Source organism: Mytilus californianus, unplaced genomic scaffold (assembly GCF_021869535.1).
Source record: "Mytilus californianus isolate M0D057914Y unplaced genomic scaffold, xbMytCali1.0.p SCAF_4, whole genome shotgun sequence".
In the NCBI taxonomy this organism is placed as follows: Eukaryota; Metazoa; Mollusca; class Bivalvia; order Mytilida; family Mytilidae; genus Mytilus; species Mytilus californianus.
Genome location: NW_026262690.1, coordinates 59,799,696 through 59,822,044, shown reverse-complemented (window position 1 = coordinate 59,822,044; position 22,349 = coordinate 59,799,696). Strand labels below are relative to the sequence as shown.

Genomic DNA, 22,349 nt, shown 5'->3' with positions numbered 1-22,349 from the left:
CTTCGTTCGTACCGGAAGTTGAACCAAGCTGGCAGCTCGTCGATCAATCATAAAGTTTTGTTTCAAGGAAATCACAGGTAAATTGACATTTATTCATTACGGTTCACGTGTCATATACATAAATAAACTAAACAACTTTCTGCAAAACTGATACGGTTCAGATCGAGAATGAACAATAAGAGGAGTTTTATAGTAAAAAAAAAAATAAAATGAAACCTTCTCACAAAAGGTACTGTAAACTCTTTATTTACTTTAGATATTTGTGGCTGTCACATTTAGTAACATATTTTTACTGTTTGGTATAATTTTATGTGCTTCTTCACTAAAATGTCACATTTTTCAAACATATGGTGTGACATATTTTATCTTTATAGACTTGTAGCCAAAGCATAATGACTTAATGTTTTCACTTTGCCTGTTTGGATATTCATGATATTATAACCAACAACCCAAATGGATGTTAACTAATGTTCAAGATTGCTTTTGATTTTTGGGAAAATATTCAAAAAGTACAACTGTTAAAATGATGGCAACACTTTTTGGTAAGAACTTTTCTGATTTTACTTGATTGTTCAGGTTTATGATCCTTTTCTTTTAAATGGCTGTGTATAACAAAATTTCAAAGTGCAATAATAAGGGGACGAAGTCCCCTATTACGGTAGAAAAATCAATAAAAAAAAAAAAAAAAAAAAAAAAAAAATCGGGAAAATTTCCCGAAATTTTCATTGTACTAATGAACTCAAAATCGTTAACTTTTTTATTTTCAGACTTTTTTATTTTCCCGCATTTGTGCAGAAATCTACTTCCTTTTTCCGGTCTCGTTTGCATGAGTCTTTGAGTAAAATATATATTTATCAGTCTAGTAAAATATAGGAAGGAACGCAATACCAATTCCATTTTTAATAATTCCTTGAACGACTTGATATGAAAAAACGTTACCTGATAGCGTTTCTTTGTTTACATTGAATATGACGTCATAATATAAATAACGTCACAACTAAAATTACGAACAACAGAACCGAAATCGGAAACGTAAGGGTATTTCCGTTCTTTTTGAACAGATTTTGAAGTTAAAACATATGTTTGAATTAAAAAAAAATAATTCATACAGACTTCGTCCCCTTTCACAGGTAACGCCTGCCTCATATTATCAAAATAGCTAAGATTAAAGTAAAAAATAAACATGCCATGTTGAACAAATACAAAAAGAAAAAATAAATCACAGCAATAATATTTATTGTAGCATTAAATTTACGTGTAATGGAAAAAGGAGATTGTGGCATCTCAAAACTAAATTTATACAGAAAACCCATCAACTTTATCACAGGGATATTCGTTATTTTTTTTTTTAACTTACATGTACACATTGTAGATTTCTCACTTTATTTTCCATGTAATCCTTCTATATTGTTCACAGAAAGTGTTAAACTTACTTTGAAATAAATAAAAAAAACTTTAGCTGAGTCTCAAAGTTGAGCACACCCTAAAAGGTGTACTGGAATATTATGTCCATAGTTGTACTTGTTTTTAATTCAAATCTATATTTAACAATACATGTTTATCTTTTAAAAAGATATTCAGGAGCATATTTTCTAAAATTGTATTTTTTATGTTTTTTTTTTATCATACATTTTACATAATTTAAACGCCCTTAATTTGATATTTAAAGTCTGACAATATATGTATTTACACTTGCATGCAAATCTGTCATTACCGACTGTGCAAGACCCTCATGGGTAGTCAAGGTCGTAAAAAATAACTCTTGTCGTCATTGCTTAAAGTCATACAAGTGTCCACAAATATTGATATTGACATCGGGTGATTCTGAGACAATTCAGCTAAATACATGTACATTGTAGATCATTGTACCCAAAAGCATAAATACCTACGTCTATTCTGAAAATTGAGCACACAAACTTGTCTCTAATAAATAATCATATGTACTGTTAATTTACTTGTAAAGGTATCATATGTGGAGTATTTTCTTAAGTGCTTGTGATAATTAGATATCAAAGTACTGAAGAACTGAACATCGGATGACCACAAGTTTTGGTGGATGGTCTCAGAAAAAAAATCATATCTCTATACCTGAAAGTTAGGTTAAGGTACATAGATATGGTTTTTTCTGAGACAAGTTCCTGTGTGGATGATGAATAAATGACATGGAATTTAACCTAACCATAATGATTATTATATTGTAGAGATATAATCATTTTTTATCAGTATAATCTGGTTTGTTGTTATATATTATATTAATATCTGTAAAACAGTTATATATATAGCAGATCATCTCTCGAGATATTCTTCTGCATGCGTTAACACAAATTTTTGGTATTCATGATTTGTTACTGAGATATATATTTCTCACGACAAAACATTTTCATATTATTTATCTATGTTCTTAACAGATATTTTTATGAGTATTCATTGAAGAAATGAATTTATAACAAGCGATAAGGAATGTTATTTTGCACTAGATAATGTCCACGTATTTATATGAAATACATTCGGTTATCAGTCAAAAGCGCAAGGAAATTTCTGCGGCAACATAACACCGGTATGACCTCTCAAGGTCACATCCGATGTAAAAATAAAATATTTAAATAAGTTTATTTTTACCATGTTTATGTAGCATGTACATAACTTTTTGAGTGGTTTGAATTTTTATGTTCTTTAAAATCCTGTTGAATTCAAAAATTGATTCTTTCTAGTATCTATAGTCTCAACTTGTGTTGAAATTTGAAATTTTCCATTAGTAAATATGTTCTATTGTCATGATCATGATGATTGTAGTAGATTAAAGCTATTTATCCAATACATTAATTATACCATTGCTATTATAACTTATAAGTTAGTTTTTATCTCAGATACTTTCTATTTATATTTAAAACTATAACCAGCCTTAGATCCCAAAATATTCAACAAACTTAAGTTCTAAAATCAACAATGACATTTTTCTTCCAATCAAAGAGCAGATCAGCAACAACACCACACTGTAACCCTAGTTTGTAGTTGGTTCTTCCTTGGTACACACTTGCCAACAAAATATTGGCTTGCATAATATACATGAAGCCAAAGGTACTGAAAGTATCACCTGACCAAAAAACAAAAAAACTAAAGGGATTTGGGTAGAGTCTAACATAGTCATTATCCAATCTGCATCAAAACAAATGTCTTATACTTTTATACTTATAACAGATCATAAGAAAATTGAAAATAAAAGCTGTAGGTTTTAAATTTATCCAAAATTGGGAAGACCTATTGACTTAAGTTTGATTTAAAGCAAGAAAAATAAATTAAGATAAAACTCACTGCTCAAAACTTTAAGTGCAATTTCTAGTAAGATACTTGCTTATTATAAAATATAACAGAATTTTCCAATTTTATAATATCTGATGTTCACTATTCTGCAAAATGCATTTAACATCTGATTGTATTCTGTTAATGCCAGCTGTGATTCAGGATTTTGAATGTTAACATGCATCACATCCTATCAGACATTATTTTCAAACTGGATTTTTTAAGTAATCCCTTGTATACACATACTTTAATTTAAATTTACATTACCCACATGTCACAAGGCAAAAATTAAATTATTTTCCCCTTTCTTAGACATGGCTTGGCAAAGTCTTTTACTTTTCAACAATAATTATGGGGCAATATGTGTATGTACATGTATACTGCCCTTCATTTTCTTATAATCATCCTTTTTCATAAAAATAAACTTGTTAAAAGAATTTTGGATATTACATGTAGTGAACATTAGATATAGAATTGGAAATTTATGTTACTGTGAGCTACCATATTTATATTAGAGTTTTTTTCTTATTTGTTCTTAAGTAATGTAGTAAAGAAATGCTTTAAATTTGGACGAGCATGGCAAGGGAGAATTTAAATACATTACTACATACAGGGCAACCAGGTTTGGTCCCTGTGATTATGCTTATAAATCCATTGTTCATCCTGATTAAAATCACCCATCTCCCTCAATAATACAGATTAAAATTTTTACATTTTTAAAGCAGTAAAAGAATTTCAAATGAGGGTAATTATATGAATGAATAGTAAAAAAAAATACCTTTTGGAAAAATAAGTGAAGCACACTTCCTGGAAAACAAAATATCACAGATAATTAAAAACGTGAACTTTTGAAAATACGTAAGGTCAAGGTACTGAAAATGGGCTTTGTAACAGAATTTGATAGTAAAATAATGCATACACTTTTGGTTCGTTGAACTATAACAGAAAATAAAAAAAATAATGCATTTATCTCTTTCATTTTCTTGAATATTACTAAATGAATTCTTTCAAAAGAGATATTTGTTTATAAAGCACTTGAATTGGCGAAAAACGTTCATAAATTTGTCCTAAAATCATCAAATTTCCAATTTCCAATTCTTTTCTTAAAAATTGATATGTTTTTGATACACAAATTTCTGTTTTAATGATGAAAAATAATCATCGGGTCACTGGCTTTGTTTTGGTGTATTTTTGACAAGGGTGAAATTGACCTCAGTGTGTACCTCGACCTTCATCATAGCTAACTGTGTGGGTTGACTATCTGAGACATGGTAGAGTTATAAGGTTACTGGGTGGTTGGTTGAGGTTGGGCCTTGCCGTGATGGTCATCATATATATTACAACAAACACATCTTCCATTGTAAATGTTAATTATATCAACAATTTTATATATATGTACATATGTTCAATCCATTTCACAAAGTTCTGGACTTAATAAATACGTAACCATTATGTTAAGTTTTAAGTTCCTACACATCAATAAATTTGTAACCATTATGTTAAGTTTTAAGTAACTAAGTTCCTACACTGTCTACACATCAATAAATATGTAACCATTATGTTAAGTTTTAAGTTCCTATACATCATTTCAATGATACCTTAGGTAGCAATACACAGTTAGTAGTGTGGTTTCGCATTTTGGCCACAGTGGATTTTTCAAATATGAAAGTCATTGTGTAGTAAAACTCAATTTTAGAGCTGATTACTATTAAAGCCTTCAAAGTGGGTATACATGTATAGGATTATAAAGATTATTTTTTACATGTTTTCTGTGCTATATTCTGTTTGACTCTCCTTATTTTCATATCCAGACCAGCCATAGGTCCAGAAATTATTGTAATGTTTACAAACAAACAAATGTTTTTTTCACACAAACTTTTTGACGCAATTTGATGAAAAAAATGAGATGGAAGACATATAATTTTTATTTGATCTCTTGATAAATACATGTGTATATGTAAATAGTTTCTGAAAAGGTATCACTTCAAAGGATTGAAATTCTACTTTTGAATAAATTTTGGGGGATATGTGACATCTTTACACCCCTTTTTGCAATATTTTATAAACAGTAGACATAATTTGTAAGAAAGAAAGGAAAAGGGGATGGTAAAATTTATGAGGGTAATTTTTGATTTTTTTTTGCTAACTGTATATTGCTACCTTAGCTCCAATTCTCTCTCTTTTTAAAACTTTTTATATTGTTTTACGGACTATCACAAAATAAAAGACTGCCCAATGATGGGCAATCAGATTTAGTCCTTCATAAAAATATGAACAACATAAAATCTCTTGGGCTACCACACATTTATTTCAAACATAACATTACTTAAGGAATACATTTTTACTTAATCCACAACTTTTGGAAATGTCAGCTTGAACTAAAAGGTGCTCATTTAACTTATTCATCAATTTATTGTTAAAAGACCAAACTTGGATGATAACAATTACAGAAAAAATCTTAAACCTTAATCCCAGAAATGACACGAAAATCTGATCTTGACATGTTTTCAAAAGTGTAAAAACTGTCACAAAGAAGTCTTACTACTAATTCTTAAAAATTACACTGAAATCTAAATAATGAAAATAATTTGAATATCTTAAATTTAAACATAAAAACTAAAATAAATTATCATAAAAATATTGCAAGGTCACTTTTCACTGGTGATATTTGTCACCCAGTTGGCAGTAAAAAAGGTCAAAAATCTATGTTTTACAGCTTTACAAAGCGATGATGATACACTTATTTCATCATTTTGTGTGGTATTTTTGCACCTAGAACATAAGTCTGAATAATGTATATAATTGTAAGTCAACTGTAAACAAAGTCGAAAACCCTATTATTATTTTGGTGCTTTACATTTGCACATACAAATGATTACGTTTTTACTTTTGCACACAGCTTTTTATTACATTTGCACCATTTCATTTTACAGGTAACTCAGACAACATGTACAAAATAAATATACATCTTTTTCACTTTACGTACAAATGAAGGTAAATCAAGTTCTTTTTGTATGATATATATGGAATTTTGAAATTTTAAAATAATCAAAACCTCCTTGTTTGGGCATTGACAAATGACTTAACTAGTTACTAAAGCAACCAATATTCAATAAAATTAGGAAACAAAATACTGTTCACTCGTTAAAATTTGCAACTATAAATATATGCCTTAAATTCTTACAGGATTTCTTATCACTTCAAATATAATTTTAAACTCATCTGGTCCAAAGGGCCAATGTTGCAAAATTGTGTCCGATGTCCCATCCTGCCATGTTTAAATGATGAATTTTACCATTTTTTTCCATTTTTGCCAATTATCCCTAAAATTATAATAGATAGACAGAAACTTTAAATAGCCAAAATAATCAGCAAGACAAGATCTACAAATGAGTCAGCATGCTCCGAATTGTCAGTTGACACCTTATTGAAGTAATTGCCCTTTAAATTATCTCTCGCCCTGCTCGTCCGAATTTAAAGTATTTCTACTCTAAATTCAATTGGCTATAAACAAGACAAACACAGAAATAGGATTAGTTGCTCGCAGTAACATATTATTTTCTCTTGCGATACAATGTTTTATTTTACTTAATTGTACAGATTTTTTTCCATTCAAACAACATATAAATACATGTAATAAACATAGCAGCAACTATATATATACTAATGTGACTAACTTCGATTCGACGTAACTGAGAGCACCTTCTATACTAATACATTTAAATGCCAAACTTTATATATATAAAACCCCACCTGTAGAACCGCCAAAACTTTTCTCGTGACTTATGCACCTAACATCAAACTTTATGAATAGTAAGTACTGTTGCAGAACTAGTTATACTAGTTCCCATCTATATATTACAAGTCCTACAAATAGCAAACGGGAAAAACCCAATTTCAAACGAAATGAAATATATTTAATGATGACACCTTATTGAAGTTATTGCCCTTTGATGACGATTTTTCCCAATTTTTTCCATTTTTATACGACCGCAAAAAAATTTTTGGGGGGGGGATTTATTTTTTTTTCCTTTTTTTTCTTTTTTTCCTTTTTTGTTTCTTTTAAAATTTTCCATTTTAAGTTGGTTATTTCTGATTTATATTTAAAATCAAATAATAATGATATGGTAGGAGATACACACCAAACAGGATGTGTAAATTATTATATAATAAGTATTGTGCAATAGCAAGAAATTTTCAATTGCACAGTATTGCACAATAGCAAGAAATCTTCAATTGCACAGTATTGCGCAATAGCAAGAAATCTTCAATTGCACAGTATTGCGCAATAGCAAGAAATATCCAATAGCACAATATTGCGCAATAGCAAGAAATTGTCAATTGTACAGTATTGCGCAATAGCAAGAAATATTTAATAGCACAGGATTGTGCAAAAGAAGATACTTCCTATAAATTGCTTATTTCTTGACCAATTTCAATGGGGTTTTATTCTTGATTTCATGGGGTTCTTTAATATGCTGAATCTAACCGTGTATTTAGTTTTTGGATTTTGGGCCCCGTTTTTAAATTGGTCCACATTGAGGTCCAAAGGGTCCAAAATTAAACTTTGTTTGATTTCATCAAAAATTGAATTATTGGGGTTCTTTGATATGCCGAATCTAACTGTGTATTTAGATTCTTAAATTTTGGTTCCGTTTTCAAATTGGTCTACATTAAGGTCCAAAGGGTCCAAAATTAAACTTAGTTTGATTTTAACAAAAATTGAATTCTTAGGGTTCTTTGATATGCTGAATCTAAACATGTATTTAGATTTTTGATTATGGGCCCAGTTTTTAAGTTGGTCTAAATCCGGGTCCAAAATTAAACTTTGTTTGATTTCAACAAAAATTGAATATATGGGGTTCTTTGATATGCTGAATCTAACCATGTATTTAGATTTTTGATTTTTGGGCCCCGTTATCAACTTTGTCCACATTGAGGTCAAAAGGGTCCAAAATTAAATTTTGTTTGATTTCATCAAAAATTGAATTATTGGGGTTCTTTGATATGCCAAATCTAACCGTGTATTTAGATTCTTAATTTTTGGTTCCGTTTTCAAATTGGTCTACATTAAGGTCCAAAGGGTCCAAAATTAAACTTAGTTTGATTTTAACAAAAATTGAATTCTTAGGGTTCTTTGATATGCTGAATCTAAACATGTATTTAGATTTTTGATTATGGGCCCAGTTTTCAAGTTGGTCCAAATCGGGGTCCAAAATTAAACTTTGTTTGATTTCAACAAAAATTGAATATATGGGGTTCTTTGATATGCTGAATCTAACCATGTATTTTGATTTTTGATTTTTGGGCCCCGTTATCAACTTTGTCCACATTGAGGTCAAAAGGGTCCAAAATTAAACTTTGTTTGATTTCATCAAAAATTGAATTCTTGGGGTTCTTTGATATGCTGAATCTAACCATGTATTTAGATTTTGGATATTGGACCATAATAGGTGAATGTCCAATTTAAAATTTTTAAGTTCTTAGACCACATTCAATCTGTGTTAGAAACCTATGCTGTGTCAAATATTTAATCACAATCCAAATCCAAAGCTGTATCAAGCTTGAATGTTGTGTCCATACTTCCCCCAACTGTTCAGGGTTCGACCTCTGCGGTCGTATCAAGCTGCGCCCTGCGGAGCATTTTATTGCTTATTATCTTGAAAACTATAATATAGATAGATAGCAAAAATGATTAGCAAGACAAGATCTATAAATAAGCCATATGGCCAAAATCTTCTGTCAAATCATTATTGGAGATATTGCCCTATATTGATAATTTTTACCATTTTTTGTGTTTTATGCCTATTTTCTTGAAAACAACATATCCATTTTTAAGAAAAAAATCTATGGATTTAAAATTGGAGATTTGTTGATTCAAGACAAATTTGATGATGTTTTTCACCAATTTTTGTGCTTTCTATTGGTATGTTCGTCTAGTTTGAAGAATTCAATTAGTAATATTTCAGAAATTAAAATAGATTTTCAATTAAAGTTCAACTAGCCAAAGTGTATGCAAACTTTTACCAAAATCAGTGACCATGCCCATTGACTGAACCTTGACCTTAATCGATAAATTATACTTACATACTATATTATTATGCTTTTTGTCATGCATTTTATAGGTCATATATTGTTCAATTCATTGTATTGTTAGCTTATATAACATGGATAATGATAGAACATTTGAAAATTATTGTATGTACTTAAAATTTTAAATAATTATTAATTATAATTTTTATTTAATTTAAGAAAACATTTGAAGTGAAGGTTAAAGGTATTTATTAAACAAAACCACATATAAAATGTAGCACACTGTATATGTAGCAACACTTTTTTGTTTATCCTGTAAAATACTTGTCTCTTTTTAGGCCTAAGAAAAATACATGTTTCTGCTAACCTTAATGTTCAAAATTTTTGTTTTTATCTTCTTTTTTTTATATTTTTTTGGCAATATAGTTTACAGTACATTATAATGTTAATTAAAGAATAAATAAACAAAAAAACAAAAAACTTATGCAGTTTACTTTGTGTACATGGCTTTTTCACTATAGAAGTTTATACCATGCTAGCAGAAAGACAGGTATATATATATTACATGTATTATTTTTGGCCTTTCAAAGCTGGTAAGGGTCTATATTTTGGTTACTTTATTGCACCCTTTCTTTCTATTACTCTTTTGTAATCACTTCCCTTAACCTTCTTTATTTTTTAAACCCTAATTTCAAAAACACTATTTTATATCAAAAGTATGAAATTATTTTTCACTATGTAATTTTCTACTCTAGCTCTATTCCAGTGACACTTACATTAATGTCTTTGTATTGTCTTGATTATGGCTGTTTTTATTTTTATTTGTGATAATGTGGTACAAGAAGTTATATCGCTTCGTGTACATTAATAAATGATTTAAATCAAAAAGGTAAACATTCTTGTATTTGTTTTAAATACAGATTTAAAACATGACAAATGTTTTATTTGTAGGGAAAATAAATCTTTGTAAAAACAATTTTATGGTCATTTTGTTATACAATTATTGGTAAATTCCAAGACAGTCCAGGTTAATAAAATAATTATCTTCAAATTGGTATAAATTTAGGATTTGTACTATATTTTCAAAAGGTAAGTGAATAATATACAATTACTGTCTTTTGATGAGGTAAATATATGCGGTTTTATTGACTTTTGAAAAACTGATATTCACTGAGGCCAAGATAGTGATGTAACAGCATCAGAGTGAAAAATATTTTATAGTCAAACAATAATGAAATTCATTCTTCATAGATCAAGGTAAAGAGTTACAAATCATGGCCTCTTTTCACATAAAATCTTAAGGGAAAAATACTTGAAAGTCATACACATTTCAGTATAACTTACGATGAATTTTTGCAGAGCTCCTCAAGTTAGGATTTTCTAAGTAAACACTTAAGATCAGGAAACTCCACCCTTAGGTGGTATATGCAAAAGACATCTTTAAAAAAGTATTTATTTAGTAAATTCTTAGTTAGCTTTAGGTCCTGCACACTAACCTTAAAACAATTAAGATTATCCTTAATTATTAGGTACTCAAAATTTAAACCAAAAAAAAGCCTCTCAACAAATTACAAATTGTAGATAAAATCAATGGAAAGTGTGCTGAGAACATTATTGAGCCATATTGATATTGTTTTATCTCATTTGTATTGCTAAATGGAGTTTTATAAGCATTAGAATTTCTCATTTCTGTTGGGTTATTTGGTCCTGCACCATAAATCATGGTTCATTGACTTTGAATGTTTTGCATAGTTTACATGTTTAAATATTGGCATTTGGTTTCAATATTTACATTATACATATACTATCAAAATTACAAAAAGGAGAGACTACTATCTCTGTGTCAACAGTTTATTCTTTGTTCCCCTTGTATATATGTATAACTATATGAATATATTCATTTAATCAAATTGTTCAAATGAAGAATGTGTTACACCAATGGGTATCAAATAAGATTTGGAAAGAGGGCTAGGAGAATGGAACCAATTTGGAGACAGGACAAATCTGACTAATATACATGATATACAATGATTTGAAATAAGCTGAGAGGTTTAGATGTGTTAGGCACTCCTTTTGAAATATGCAGCTTGCTGAATTGCTACAATATGATTCAGAGAGTTCAGCCCAATTTATGGAAGTCCCTGGTCATGGAAGTTTTCATTGCTTTAAGATTTTTATGCTTGTGGATCATTCCAAAATGTTATCTGTATATGTTATTCTAATATGATTTCTTAAATATCCCTTTGTCTGACATGTCTGAAGAGCATTTTTGTCTCGCCTTGACGGAGTCAAAAAGCGAGACATAGGTATGCTGTTTCCGTCAACAATGTATTAGTTTGTGATTAGGTCTAGTTCATAGTGAACCACTAGTGGTAGGTTAATGATATTTGGTATGCAGTTGTATTAGCATTGGCACATCTCATTACCATGGAGATTATTTGGCCCCGCCCCCTCAGTCAAGGTCTATTGACTTTGAAACTTTTCATAGTTTACATGTATTAGTTTGTGATTAGGTCAATTTATGGGGAACCACTAGTGGTAGGTCAATGATATTTGGTATGCAGTTGTATAAGCATTGGCATATCTCATTTCCATTGAGATTATTTGGCTCTGCCCCATTAGTCATGGTCTATAGACTTAACGAGAGAAATTTATGTATTACTGAAAAATTATTACACCAGGGTTTTCGATATCACAAACTAGTCAAAACATTTACTAAATTTTATCATCGGTATAAGGACATCATTCGTAAATATAGCTCAACATGCAGACTTCTTATACGTTCAGGTATTTCACATCCATTTTTTTATGGAAATATTCTTTATAAAGCACAAAAATGTCAGTATTCACCTCTGAAACTAACAAAACCTTTAAATAGACTTATTAAGAAGGGATATAGTTACGATACTGTTGTCAGGTCATTAAAGATTGCATATTTTGGCGTTAATATTGATTCACTTATAGGGTCTTTGCATCGGCACTAAACACATTTATTTAAAAACCAGTTGTTGGCATGACACGGGTTATGTTCTTCTCATATATGTTATGATGGTATGATACTAAACCCCTAACGGGAAGGATTGTGCCTGATATTCATATGATGAAGACATAATCTTTCAATCAGTTTAATTGAAGTTTGGAGCTGGCATGTCAGTTAACTGCTAGTAGTCTGTTGTTATTTATGTATTATTGTCATTTTGTTTATTTTCTTTGGTTACATCTTCTGACATCAGACTCGGACTTCTCTTGAACTGAATTTTAATGTGCGTATTGTTATGCGTTTACTTTTCTACATTGGCTAGAGGTATAGGGGGAGGGTTGAGATCTCATAAACATGTTTAACCCCGCCGCATTTTTGCGCCTGTCCCAAGTCAGGAGCCTCTAGCCTTTGTTAGTCTTGTATTATTTTTAATTTTAGTTTCTTGTGTACAATTTGGAGTTTAGTATGGCGTTCATTATCACTGAACTAGTATATATATTTGTTTAGGGGCCAGCTGAAGGACGCCCCCGGGTGCGGGAATTTCTCGCTGCATTGAAGACCTGTTGGTGGCCTTCTGCTGTTGTCTGTTCTGTGGTCGGGTTGTTGTCTCTTTGACACATTCCCCATTTCCATTCTCAATTTTATTTGAAAATTTTGCTAAGTTAATCATGTACTAGTTTGTGATTAGGTCAGTTCAAGGGGAACCATTAGTGGTAGGCCAATGTTAATTGGTGTTCAGTTGTATAAGCATTAGCACATTTCATTTCCATGGAGAATATTTGGCCCCGCCCCCTCAGTCATGGTCTATTTACTTTGAAACTTTTGCTTAGTTTACATGTATTAGTTTGTGATTAGATCAGTTTAAGATGAACTGCTAATGTTATTAAGTCAATGATATTTGGTATGCAAATTTATTGGCATTTGCAAGTATCGTTTCAATGGAGATTATATAGCCCCATCCCCTCATCATGGTTCATTGACTTTGAAACTTTTACATAGTTTACAAGTTAATGTTTGTGTTTAGGTTTGTTTAAAGGGAAAGACTTATAATAAGTCAATGGTATTTGGTATGCAGTTGTATTAGCATTGGCACATCTCATTCCATGGAGATTGTTTAGCCATGTACCTTCAGTTATGGTTCATCGACTTTGAATATTTGCATAACTTACATGTTAAAGTATTGCTATTTTAATTTCAACATTTGCATTATCAAAATTACAAAAAGGCGAGACATATCTCTGTGATGACAGTTTATTAATTTGTTCTCATGGTGTCTAGTTCTAGTATTTAGATTTTAAAATGTTGAGATTTTTTACAATGTTGGAGATACAATATCCCTTCCAAGGTTTATTTGTCAAGATGTTACAAAAGATGTTAGATAAAACTGAAGTAACATCTGTTTCTAGTTGAATAGATTTTGATGAAATTTTTTATGATAATTAATCAGTTTTCTGTAGGAAAATAATTATTTATCAATAATAATAAGCACGCCAAGAGATTGAAAATGAAATTACAGGCATTCATATGCATATTTTTGAGATTTTATCATTTTGTGTTTTTATCAAATATTTCTTATTTTATTTAAGATCATGTGATAGCCATAAGTCAAAATAATTGTATTTGTAATATGTAGATTTTGAAATATAAGTATGTTAATGTTCAATAATTTCATATATGGCTTCACATTTTTCATTTCAGGGCCTGATAAAGCCGACAATACATTATGGGTTTTTCTCATTGTTGAAGGCCAACAGATAGATGTCTCATTGGCAATCATACCACATCTCCTTTGTTTTTATATTACATATGTACATCATCAGTACATGTATATAAATTTGGCTTAAAATTCTATTTTACAGGGCAGCTTCTGTTGCCATCATGTGGTTTGTTATCTTGGTTATTATTAACATCATATTGCCATGTGTACTGGGAGAGGAATCACAGTCAGGTGATGGCAGCCATTGGATGGATTTCTGGGTTGTTCGACTGCTGTTAAATCTCTTGGGCTATGCAACAATATTTGTGCCTGGTTACTTGTTGATGAGATACTTGAGGAATATCAGATACAATGAAACAGCTGGTAAGATTTATACTCCATTCAAATTTTCACATTTCTGGGTAGCATATATAATTTGGTCCTTTTTTGGTGGGCACTGAACATTTAGAGGTTTTTTTTTTTATATCTAACAACTTAGGGGAATTAAATGTTAGTTAAATAATGAAAAAAATTATACATTTACATGCTTTGACAAAAATCTAATCAGTTATTTGTATGACAAGACTTTTTTGGAGGAAGAACATTTGTATTTCATTAGAGCAAACTCCTTCAGGTAAAGTTGCCCTAATAAATGGTTTTATTTTTGTTATTAGTAATATAAGCCCTATTTGGTGCTGTGAACTTTTATAGTAAGTATGAATAAACAGGTAAAAGGTAGAAGAGAGGCAAGTATTTTCTGTGGATGTGTTACATACTTGTCTTCTATGCGGAAAAGTAAAACTACTTTCACAAAACTGCTGAAACGAAATAAACAATTTTTGGTAAGGTTCCACTCCTTAATACATTTTATATCTCCCTAACTTCTTGCTATGAGCATTCCAGATGAAATCAACCCAAAATTATGTACAAAAGTGTTACTTTGACACGAACAAATTGCACTGAACACATATTTTATTAACAGATTATTTACCACCTTTTGGTTTTATTCAGGAAATTCCATGCTTAATGAAGGTGAAGAAATTGAGAAAGGTAAAATTGAAAACAAATTTAATTCATTTCTCTATTCTTTTCAGTTCACTTTAACATGTTTATTTATTTTTTTTTGGAAAGATTGGAACTTGTTCATGTCAATATTAACTGACCAAACTACCATTGTCCAAACTTTTGATCTACATATTAACTTAGTTTAAGAGTTCTGATCTAGTTATTGTAAAATTTATGATGAGATTACTTCTCATCTTTGTTGATTAACAGACCCATATTCATGTTTCTCCAACAGTTTATATAATCCTGCATCTTGATCTTATTCTATAATCATTTGCCTGTAATAATAAGTATTTGTTACACAACTTTTAAACTCAATAGTTTGTTAGATGTTTGATAAAAGACTTGATAAAACTAAACAAACATAATTGAAACCTGGAAACATTGATTTTATGAGAAAAAATTGATAAAAATGTGATTCTGTTTCAAGACAATATGCAATGTATCTGTAATTAAATGGAAGATATTTTGGTACTGGTTTGTCATCCCAAATCTCTCAATTGAAGCTTGCACTATAGTCATGTATTTCATTCCCAGATTGAAGACTTAGGAACCCCATGTTAATGAAAAAACTGTGAACCAACTTAAAATTAAAAAAAATGCAAGTCATTAATTGTTCTCAAATGTTTTATTACAGATTTATTTATTTGATATTTAAGAAATTGCTCCTCATGACGAAGAAGCAGATATGTTATGTGACATTTCTCATACATGTTTTACACAGGATCTGCAAGGAAAAATCTAATCCCCTTTTTTTAAGGAATCTTTATTTGTCAATTTCTTCTGCTTAGAAAGACTGTAAACTTGGAATTTAAAAGTTAGGAATCAGTTTCACAAAAAAACTTACGACTTAGATTGATTGTAAGTATACTGAATTGTTCATGACTTACGATCAATCTTAGTCGTAAGTTTTTTTGTGAAACCGACTCCTGAATATGGTTTGATAAACACAGAAATTAACATGTTCATTCATGTGTATGTTCCATCACTGCATCAAGTGAGATACAACATTTCTATAGTGGAGGGTGTCTTAGTGCTATAGATATTTGAAATTGAACTTTCTAGAGTAGAAAAATATACTATTTGAAGAGATATAATAAATGTATCAGTTTCTCTAATGATTAAAGACAATATGTATCTTTCTGATGAATTGGTTTTTTTTTCTGTCCGAGAGGTCATCAGGAATTGTTTTCTATTTTTCATGACGATACAGAACTTTTTTGTCCAATAATGATCTGAGCAAAAGCAGACCACGTGTTGATAATAGTCAGGAAAATTTTTAATTGACCAAGGATGACAAAAATGTATCGTTAGTCTACATAAAGTGATTGAAAAAAATGTATCGTTAGTCTACATAAAGTGATTGAAAAAAATGTATCGTTAGTCTACATAAAGTGATTGAAAAAAAAATGTATTGTTAGTCTACATAAATTGAAAAAAATGAGCAGGCAGATATTAAGAATAACTACAAGTCACCATGATTGTGAACATATTTGTTAAATTCTATTACCAAACTTGTATTTGTCTTTTCAGCTCCTTCTTTTATGTCCAACCTGATAAAACATTGTGTGTTTGGAAATGATGAAAAAGTTAGCTTGGAGAGTGCAGAAGAAGGTGGAGAGAGTTCTTCAGGGACCGCAGAATCTCAAAATACAGTGAAGAGGGGTTTAACCTTGGTGTTTTGTTTAGTGGGTCTACAGGGGGCTTATCTGACATGGGGTGTTCTTCAAGAGAGAATTATGACATTTGAGTATGGAAAAAGCGATGGACCAGGTGAATTCTTCAAAAACTCTCAGTTTTTAGTTTTCATCAATAGAATTCTGGCATTTATCATTGGAATGACAGTAATATTTTTACGAAGACAACCACATCATACAACTCCACTATATAATTACTCATTCAGTTCATTTTCAAACATTATGAGTAGCTGGTGTCAGTATGAAGCATTAAAATTTGTTAGTTTTCCTACACAGATATTAGCAAAAGCTTCAAAAGTCATACCTGTTATGTTAATGGGAAAAGTTGTATCAAAAAGGACATACCAATACCATGAGTATATAACTGCTGGTATGATATCAGTTGGTGTAACATTGTTTTTACTGAATAGTGGTGACGTGACCAGGCATAAAGGAAGCGTCACAACAATATCTGGAGTTATACTACTGGCAGGTTATATGGGCTTTGACAGTTTTACATCAAACTGGCAAGGAGAGTTATTTAAACGTTACAAGGTTTCCTCTATACAGATGATGACAGGAGTCAATATGTTTTCCTGTTTACTAACTGGGGTCTCACTATTAGAACAGGGAGGGTTTTTTGACTCATTTGCATTCATGGCAAGACATCATTTATTTGTTGTCCATGCAATTATTTTAAGTCTATGTTCAGCCGGTGGGCAGCTATTTATATTTTACACAATTTCACAGTTTGGAGCTGTGACATTCACGATAATAATGACTTTAAGACAAGCCTTCGCTATCTTGTTATCATGTGTCATATATGGACATCCTGTTACATTAATAGGGATGATAGGTATAGCAGTTGTGTTTATCGCCTTATTTTTACGTATCTATGCAAATCAGAAAAAGAAATCTCAGAAGCCAAGTGGTTCAAATACATCAACTTCAAAGGTCTGAAAATCCAATATATTACTATTTGAGTGGAAGCTTTATATAGTTTTAAGGTATAGTCTTTGTAATGTAAAACTATTGACACAAAAGTTGTTACATTTTGAGTCTGTATTTATTGAGAATCTTGAGTGTGTAATGTTATACTATTGATACAAAAAGTGGTTACATTTTGAGTTTTTATTTTTATGAGAAATCTTAAGTCTTTGTAATGTTAAACTATTGATACAAAAAAGTGGTTACATTTTGAGTCTTTATTTTTATGAGAAATCTAAGTCTTTGTAATGTTAAACTATTGATACAAAAAGTGGTTACATTTTGAGTCTTTATTTTTATGAGAAATCTTAAGTCTTTGTAATGTTATACTATTGATACAAAAAAGTGGTTATATTTTGAGTCTTTTATTTTTATGAGAAATCTTAAGTCTTTGTAATGTTAAACTATTGATACAAAAGAGTGGTTACATTTTGAGTCTCTTTTTTTTATGAGAAATCTTAAGTGTTTGTAATGTTAAACTATTGATACAAAAAAGTGGTTACATTTTGAGTCTTTATTTTTATGAGAAATCTTAAGTATATGTAATGTTAAACTATTGATACAGAAAGTGGTTACATTTCAATTCTTTATTTTTATGAGAAATCAGTTGTTACATTGAATTGAGAAATCTGAAGTCTTTAGTTATGTTATAGAGTTGAGTTATTTATATAATTATTAGAGTTTAGTTATATTGTAAAGGGTTGAAAATACTCTGACGGCAAATTGCTGCATTGTTTGTTTCTTCTTTTGTTTTTTTTTTTGTAATCATTTGCTCATATTCATATATTAATCCCTAATCCAAAGTTTTTATATTCTTCTACAGATACACCATTTGTACTCTTCCTTATTTGAAAATATCATAATTCATGGAATTTTGCTGTGATATTTGATAAAAGGCATTCAAAAAGTGTCAGCTTACTGTGAACATCAATAAATAGCTACAATGTATAGTAAAACCATGACGGCAATGACTTTATAATATTTCTGTGTTCAACAGTGGGAAATTAATCAGTTTTTTGTCTCGCCTTGATGGAGTCAAAAAGCGACACATAGGTATGATGTTTCCAGCGGCGGTGGCAGCTTCAACAATGTATTAGTTAGTGATTAGGTCTGGTTTATGGTGAACCACTAGTGGTAGGTCAATGATATTTGGCATGTATTTGTATAAGCATTGGCACATCTCATTTCCATGGAGATTACTTGACCCTGCCCTCTCAGTCATGGTCTAATGACTTTGAAACTTTTGCGTATTTTACATGTACTAGTTTGTGATTAGGTCAGTTTATGGGGAACCACTAGTGGTAGGTCAATAATATTTTGTATGCAGTTGTATAAGCATTGGCATATCTTATTTCCATGGAGATTATTTGGCCCCACCCCCTCAGTCATGGTCTATTTACTTTAAAACTTTTGTATTAGTTTACATGTATTAGTTTGTGATTAGGTCAGTTGTAGGGGAACCATTAGTGGTAGGCCAATGATGATTGGTATGCAGTTGTATAAGCATTAGCACATCTCATTTCCATGGAGAATATATGGTCCTTCTCCTTAGTCATGGTCTATTGACTTTGAAACTTTTGCTTAGTTTACATGTATTAGTTTTTGATTAGATCAGTTTAAGATGAACCACTAATGTTAAGTCAATGATATTTGGTATGCAACTGTATTGGCATTTGCAAGTCTCATTTCCATGGAGATTATATAGCCCCATCCCCTCATCATGGTTCATTGACTTTGAAACTTTTACATAGTTTACAAGTTAATGTTTGTGTTGAGGTTTGTTTTGAAGGGAACAACTTATGATAAGTCAATGGTATTTGGTATGCAGTTGTATGAGCATTGACACATCTTATTTCCATGATGATTGTTTAGCCATATCCCTTCAGTCATGGTTCATTGGCTTTTGAATAATTGCATAATTTACATGTTAAAGAATTGCTATTTTAATTTCTACATTTGCATTATCAAAATAACAAAAAGGAGAGACATATCTCTGTGTTCACAGTTTATGTTCAGTTTTTATACGCCCGTTTACGGGACGTATTATGGTATACCTCTGTCCGTCTGTACGGTACGTCCGTCGTCAACATGTCGGACATTAACTCAAAAACGCTTTAACCAATTTGCATAAAACTTTGGTGAATTGTTTATATCTATTGATGTGAGCTCCCTTTCGTTTTTAATAAATTTTAGATTTTACGTTTCCGAGTTATGCGGTTTTATTCATTAAAAAAAGGGGGATTTTCCAGTTTTGGGACAATAACTCAAGAATGCTTTCACCAACTTGCAAGAAATTGTGGTGAATTGTTTTTATTTATTGACATGATCTCCCTTTCGATTTTTATATATTTTAGATTTTACGTTTCCGAGTTACAGGGTTTAATTCATAAAAAAAGGGGGATTTTCCAGTTTTCTGACAAAAAATCGAAATGCTTTCAGCTGTTCTTATGAAACTTTGGTGAATTGTTTATATCTATTGATGTAAGCACCGTTCAGAATTTTATAAATATTACATTTTACATTTCTGAGTTATGGGGTTTTATTCAATAAAAAAGGGGGGATTTTCCAGTTTTCGGACAATAACTCAAAAATGCTGTCAGCAATTCTCATGAAACTTTGGTGAATTGTTTATATCTATTGATGTAAGCTCCCTTTACATTTTCATAAATTTCTAATTTGACATTGAGAATTAATTGAACTTTAATTGTTTATAGTCTGACAACATATTTACTAAGTATTGTGCAACAGCACAGTGTATTGCACAACAGTAAGAAATCTTTAATTGAATATAAATTCAATTCATATAACCAATTTCAAGTTCTTTGACTTCATTTATTCAGAAACCTATAATATGTCAAATATTTAATACAATCCAAATTCAGACCTGTATCAAGCTTGAATATTGTGTCCATTTTTGCCCCAACTGTTCAGGGTTAGACCTCTGCAGGCTAATCCAGCTGCGCTCAGCGAAGCAGTTTATTAATCAATTGTTGAAATTTCTACATTCCTTTATAACAGACTTACATATTTATTATTAATTTGTTTGATGTGGCTATTAACTTTTGATAATTGTGAATAGAGTAGATTAACATTGATATTATTTTGTTTGGTCATCTAATTTAAGCCACCAATGATTGATTATTTGCTGCTGTTCTCTTTTAGAATGATTTGAAATTATATGATGCCATTGTTAAACTAATTAGACCAGTATGAATGAATAGATATGGACACTTTTTGTCTATTGTGGTCTGTGAACTTTTTAAAAAATGTTCATCTCAAACCTCAAATGGATCTGAAATATGTTTAGGGCATTTCCTTAGAGGACCTGGCAACCCATCACTACTGTTATAACTTAATGTTAAATTTCTGTGATTCATTATTGTACTTTAATATCATGACTGCTATTATCCGTCTTTCCATAGGTTATTTAGAAATATTTCACAATATCTATAAATTTTCTTTTCTTAAAAAAAAAACAAAAAAGAAAGTTTCATGAGTAAATTTCCTTTTGATTGTGGTATTTTTCAATTTGTCATTAGTGAGTAAAGTGACTTTGATATTTAATTATTTAACCGTTCTGGAAATTTTTTCAAATTTATTTTGATGAATCAAGTTTCTTTAACAAATTTTTATGCATGACATTTGTCATTTGTATGTGAATTTTTAAATTGGAGTCAATATTTTTCATGCAACTATTGTTGAAGGATGTTCCTGAATACTATAATGATAATGAGTCAAATTGTGATGGCAGTTGCATACATTAGTTTATAATACATGTGTTTAGTGAGTGAAACAGGTTCCTTGAAGCCTCTAGTGGATCAATAATTAGAATCTTTTTACTTGCAAATGTGATGCTATTGCATCATGTTTAAATCCATTATTATTATTGTTATACATATTTTATGAGATTATTTATACTGGATGATCTGTTATTAATACTGAGGTTTTGAATTGTAAATTATATAACTGTGGTTGATTTGAACTATAGATTTAATATTAAAATTGGGAATGATATGATTAAGTTTGCTTTCTCTCCTAAATAGTAAATAGTTGTGAATTTATGATTCTGCTAGAGTCATTTACATCGTGTTACTTTTTGTTGACTTTCTATGATTGATCCCTAAAAAAAATGCAGAAAGTTGATCTAGTGTCAATACATTTCAAACATAAACTGGCTTGATGATACCATGCTCAATGTTTTTTACCCCTTTCTCAAACATTTGGCATTTAGATGGAAGAGCAAAGATTTATTATAATGAGGGATATGTTTTAAAATAAAGGAGATGTGGCATAATTGCCAATGAGACAACTATCCACCAGAGTTCAAATGATGAAGACATAAGCAATTGTAGGTCACTGTATGGCCTTCAACAATCAGAAAAAACTAAATGGCACAGTCAGCTGTAAAAGGCCAAAACATGAAATAAGCAAATCAATTCAAACAAGAAAACTAATGGCCTAATTTATAACACTACAATTTACAAAGAAAAACGAATATGACAGACATGAACCAATGCTAACCACTGAATAACAGGCTACGGACATGGGACAGGCACACAAAGAATGTGACTTGGTTAATAAAATTGAGAATGGAAATCGGGAATGTGTCAAA

The 22,349-nt window shown here is 30.3% G+C and overlaps 2 protein-coding genes across 10 annotated transcripts in view; both read left to right on the top strand.

The window, feature by feature from the left end:
- Nucleotides 1-21,751, top strand: part of LOC127698557 (proto-oncogene c-Rel-like) — a 182,992-nt gene extending 161,241 nt beyond the window's left edge. For all 3 annotated transcript variants that reach the window (XM_052202064.1, XM_052202063.1, XM_052202061.1), the window contains one exon: nt 18,846-21,751. The gene's annotated coding sequence lies outside the window, so the exon portion shown is untranslated. The remainder of the gene's footprint in view (nt 1-18,845) is intronic.
- Nucleotides 19-21,751, top strand: LOC127698570 (adenosine 3'-phospho 5'-phosphosulfate transporter 1-like). 7 transcript variants are annotated; one of them, XR_007980893.1, is made up of 6 exons: nt 35-77; nt 9,553-9,577; nt 14,173-14,393; nt 15,021-15,059; nt 16,608-17,862; nt 18,157-21,751. XR_007980893.1 is itself a non-coding variant. In XM_052202078.1 (5 exons), exons 3-5 carry the CDS (start codon nt 14,192-14,194, stop codon nt 17,708-17,710), a joined length of 1,344 nt encoding a protein of 447 aa, XP_052058038.1. In that variant the 5' UTR covers nt 23-77; nt 9,553-9,577; nt 14,173-14,191; the 3' UTR covers nt 17,711-21,751. The 7 variants fall into 7 exon arrangements, 3 of the variants coding, with proteins under 3 accessions (XP_052058037.1, XP_052058038.1, XP_052058039.1); XR_007980891.1 differs by having other exon boundaries at nt 16,608-17,936; nt 18,307-21,751; XR_007980892.1 differs by having other exon boundaries at nt 16,608-17,936; nt 18,010-21,751.
- Nucleotides 21,752-22,349: the final 598 nt, after the last annotated feature.

Excerpts from the sequence above, each read along its gene's own strand:
- LOC127698570 (XM_052202077.1), top strand. The coding sequence starts at position 14,192 with ATGTGGTTTGTTATCTTGGTTATTATTAACATCATATTGCCATGTGTA. Across the intron at positions 14,394-15,020 it reads CAGATACAATGAAACAGCTG|GAAATTCCATGCTTAATGAA; the intron begins GTAAGATTTATA and ends GGTTTTATTCAG. Across the intron at positions 15,060-16,607 it reads AGGTGAAGAAATTGAGAAAG|CTCCTTCTTTTATGTCCAAC; the intron begins GTAAAATTGAAA and ends TTGTCTTTTCAG.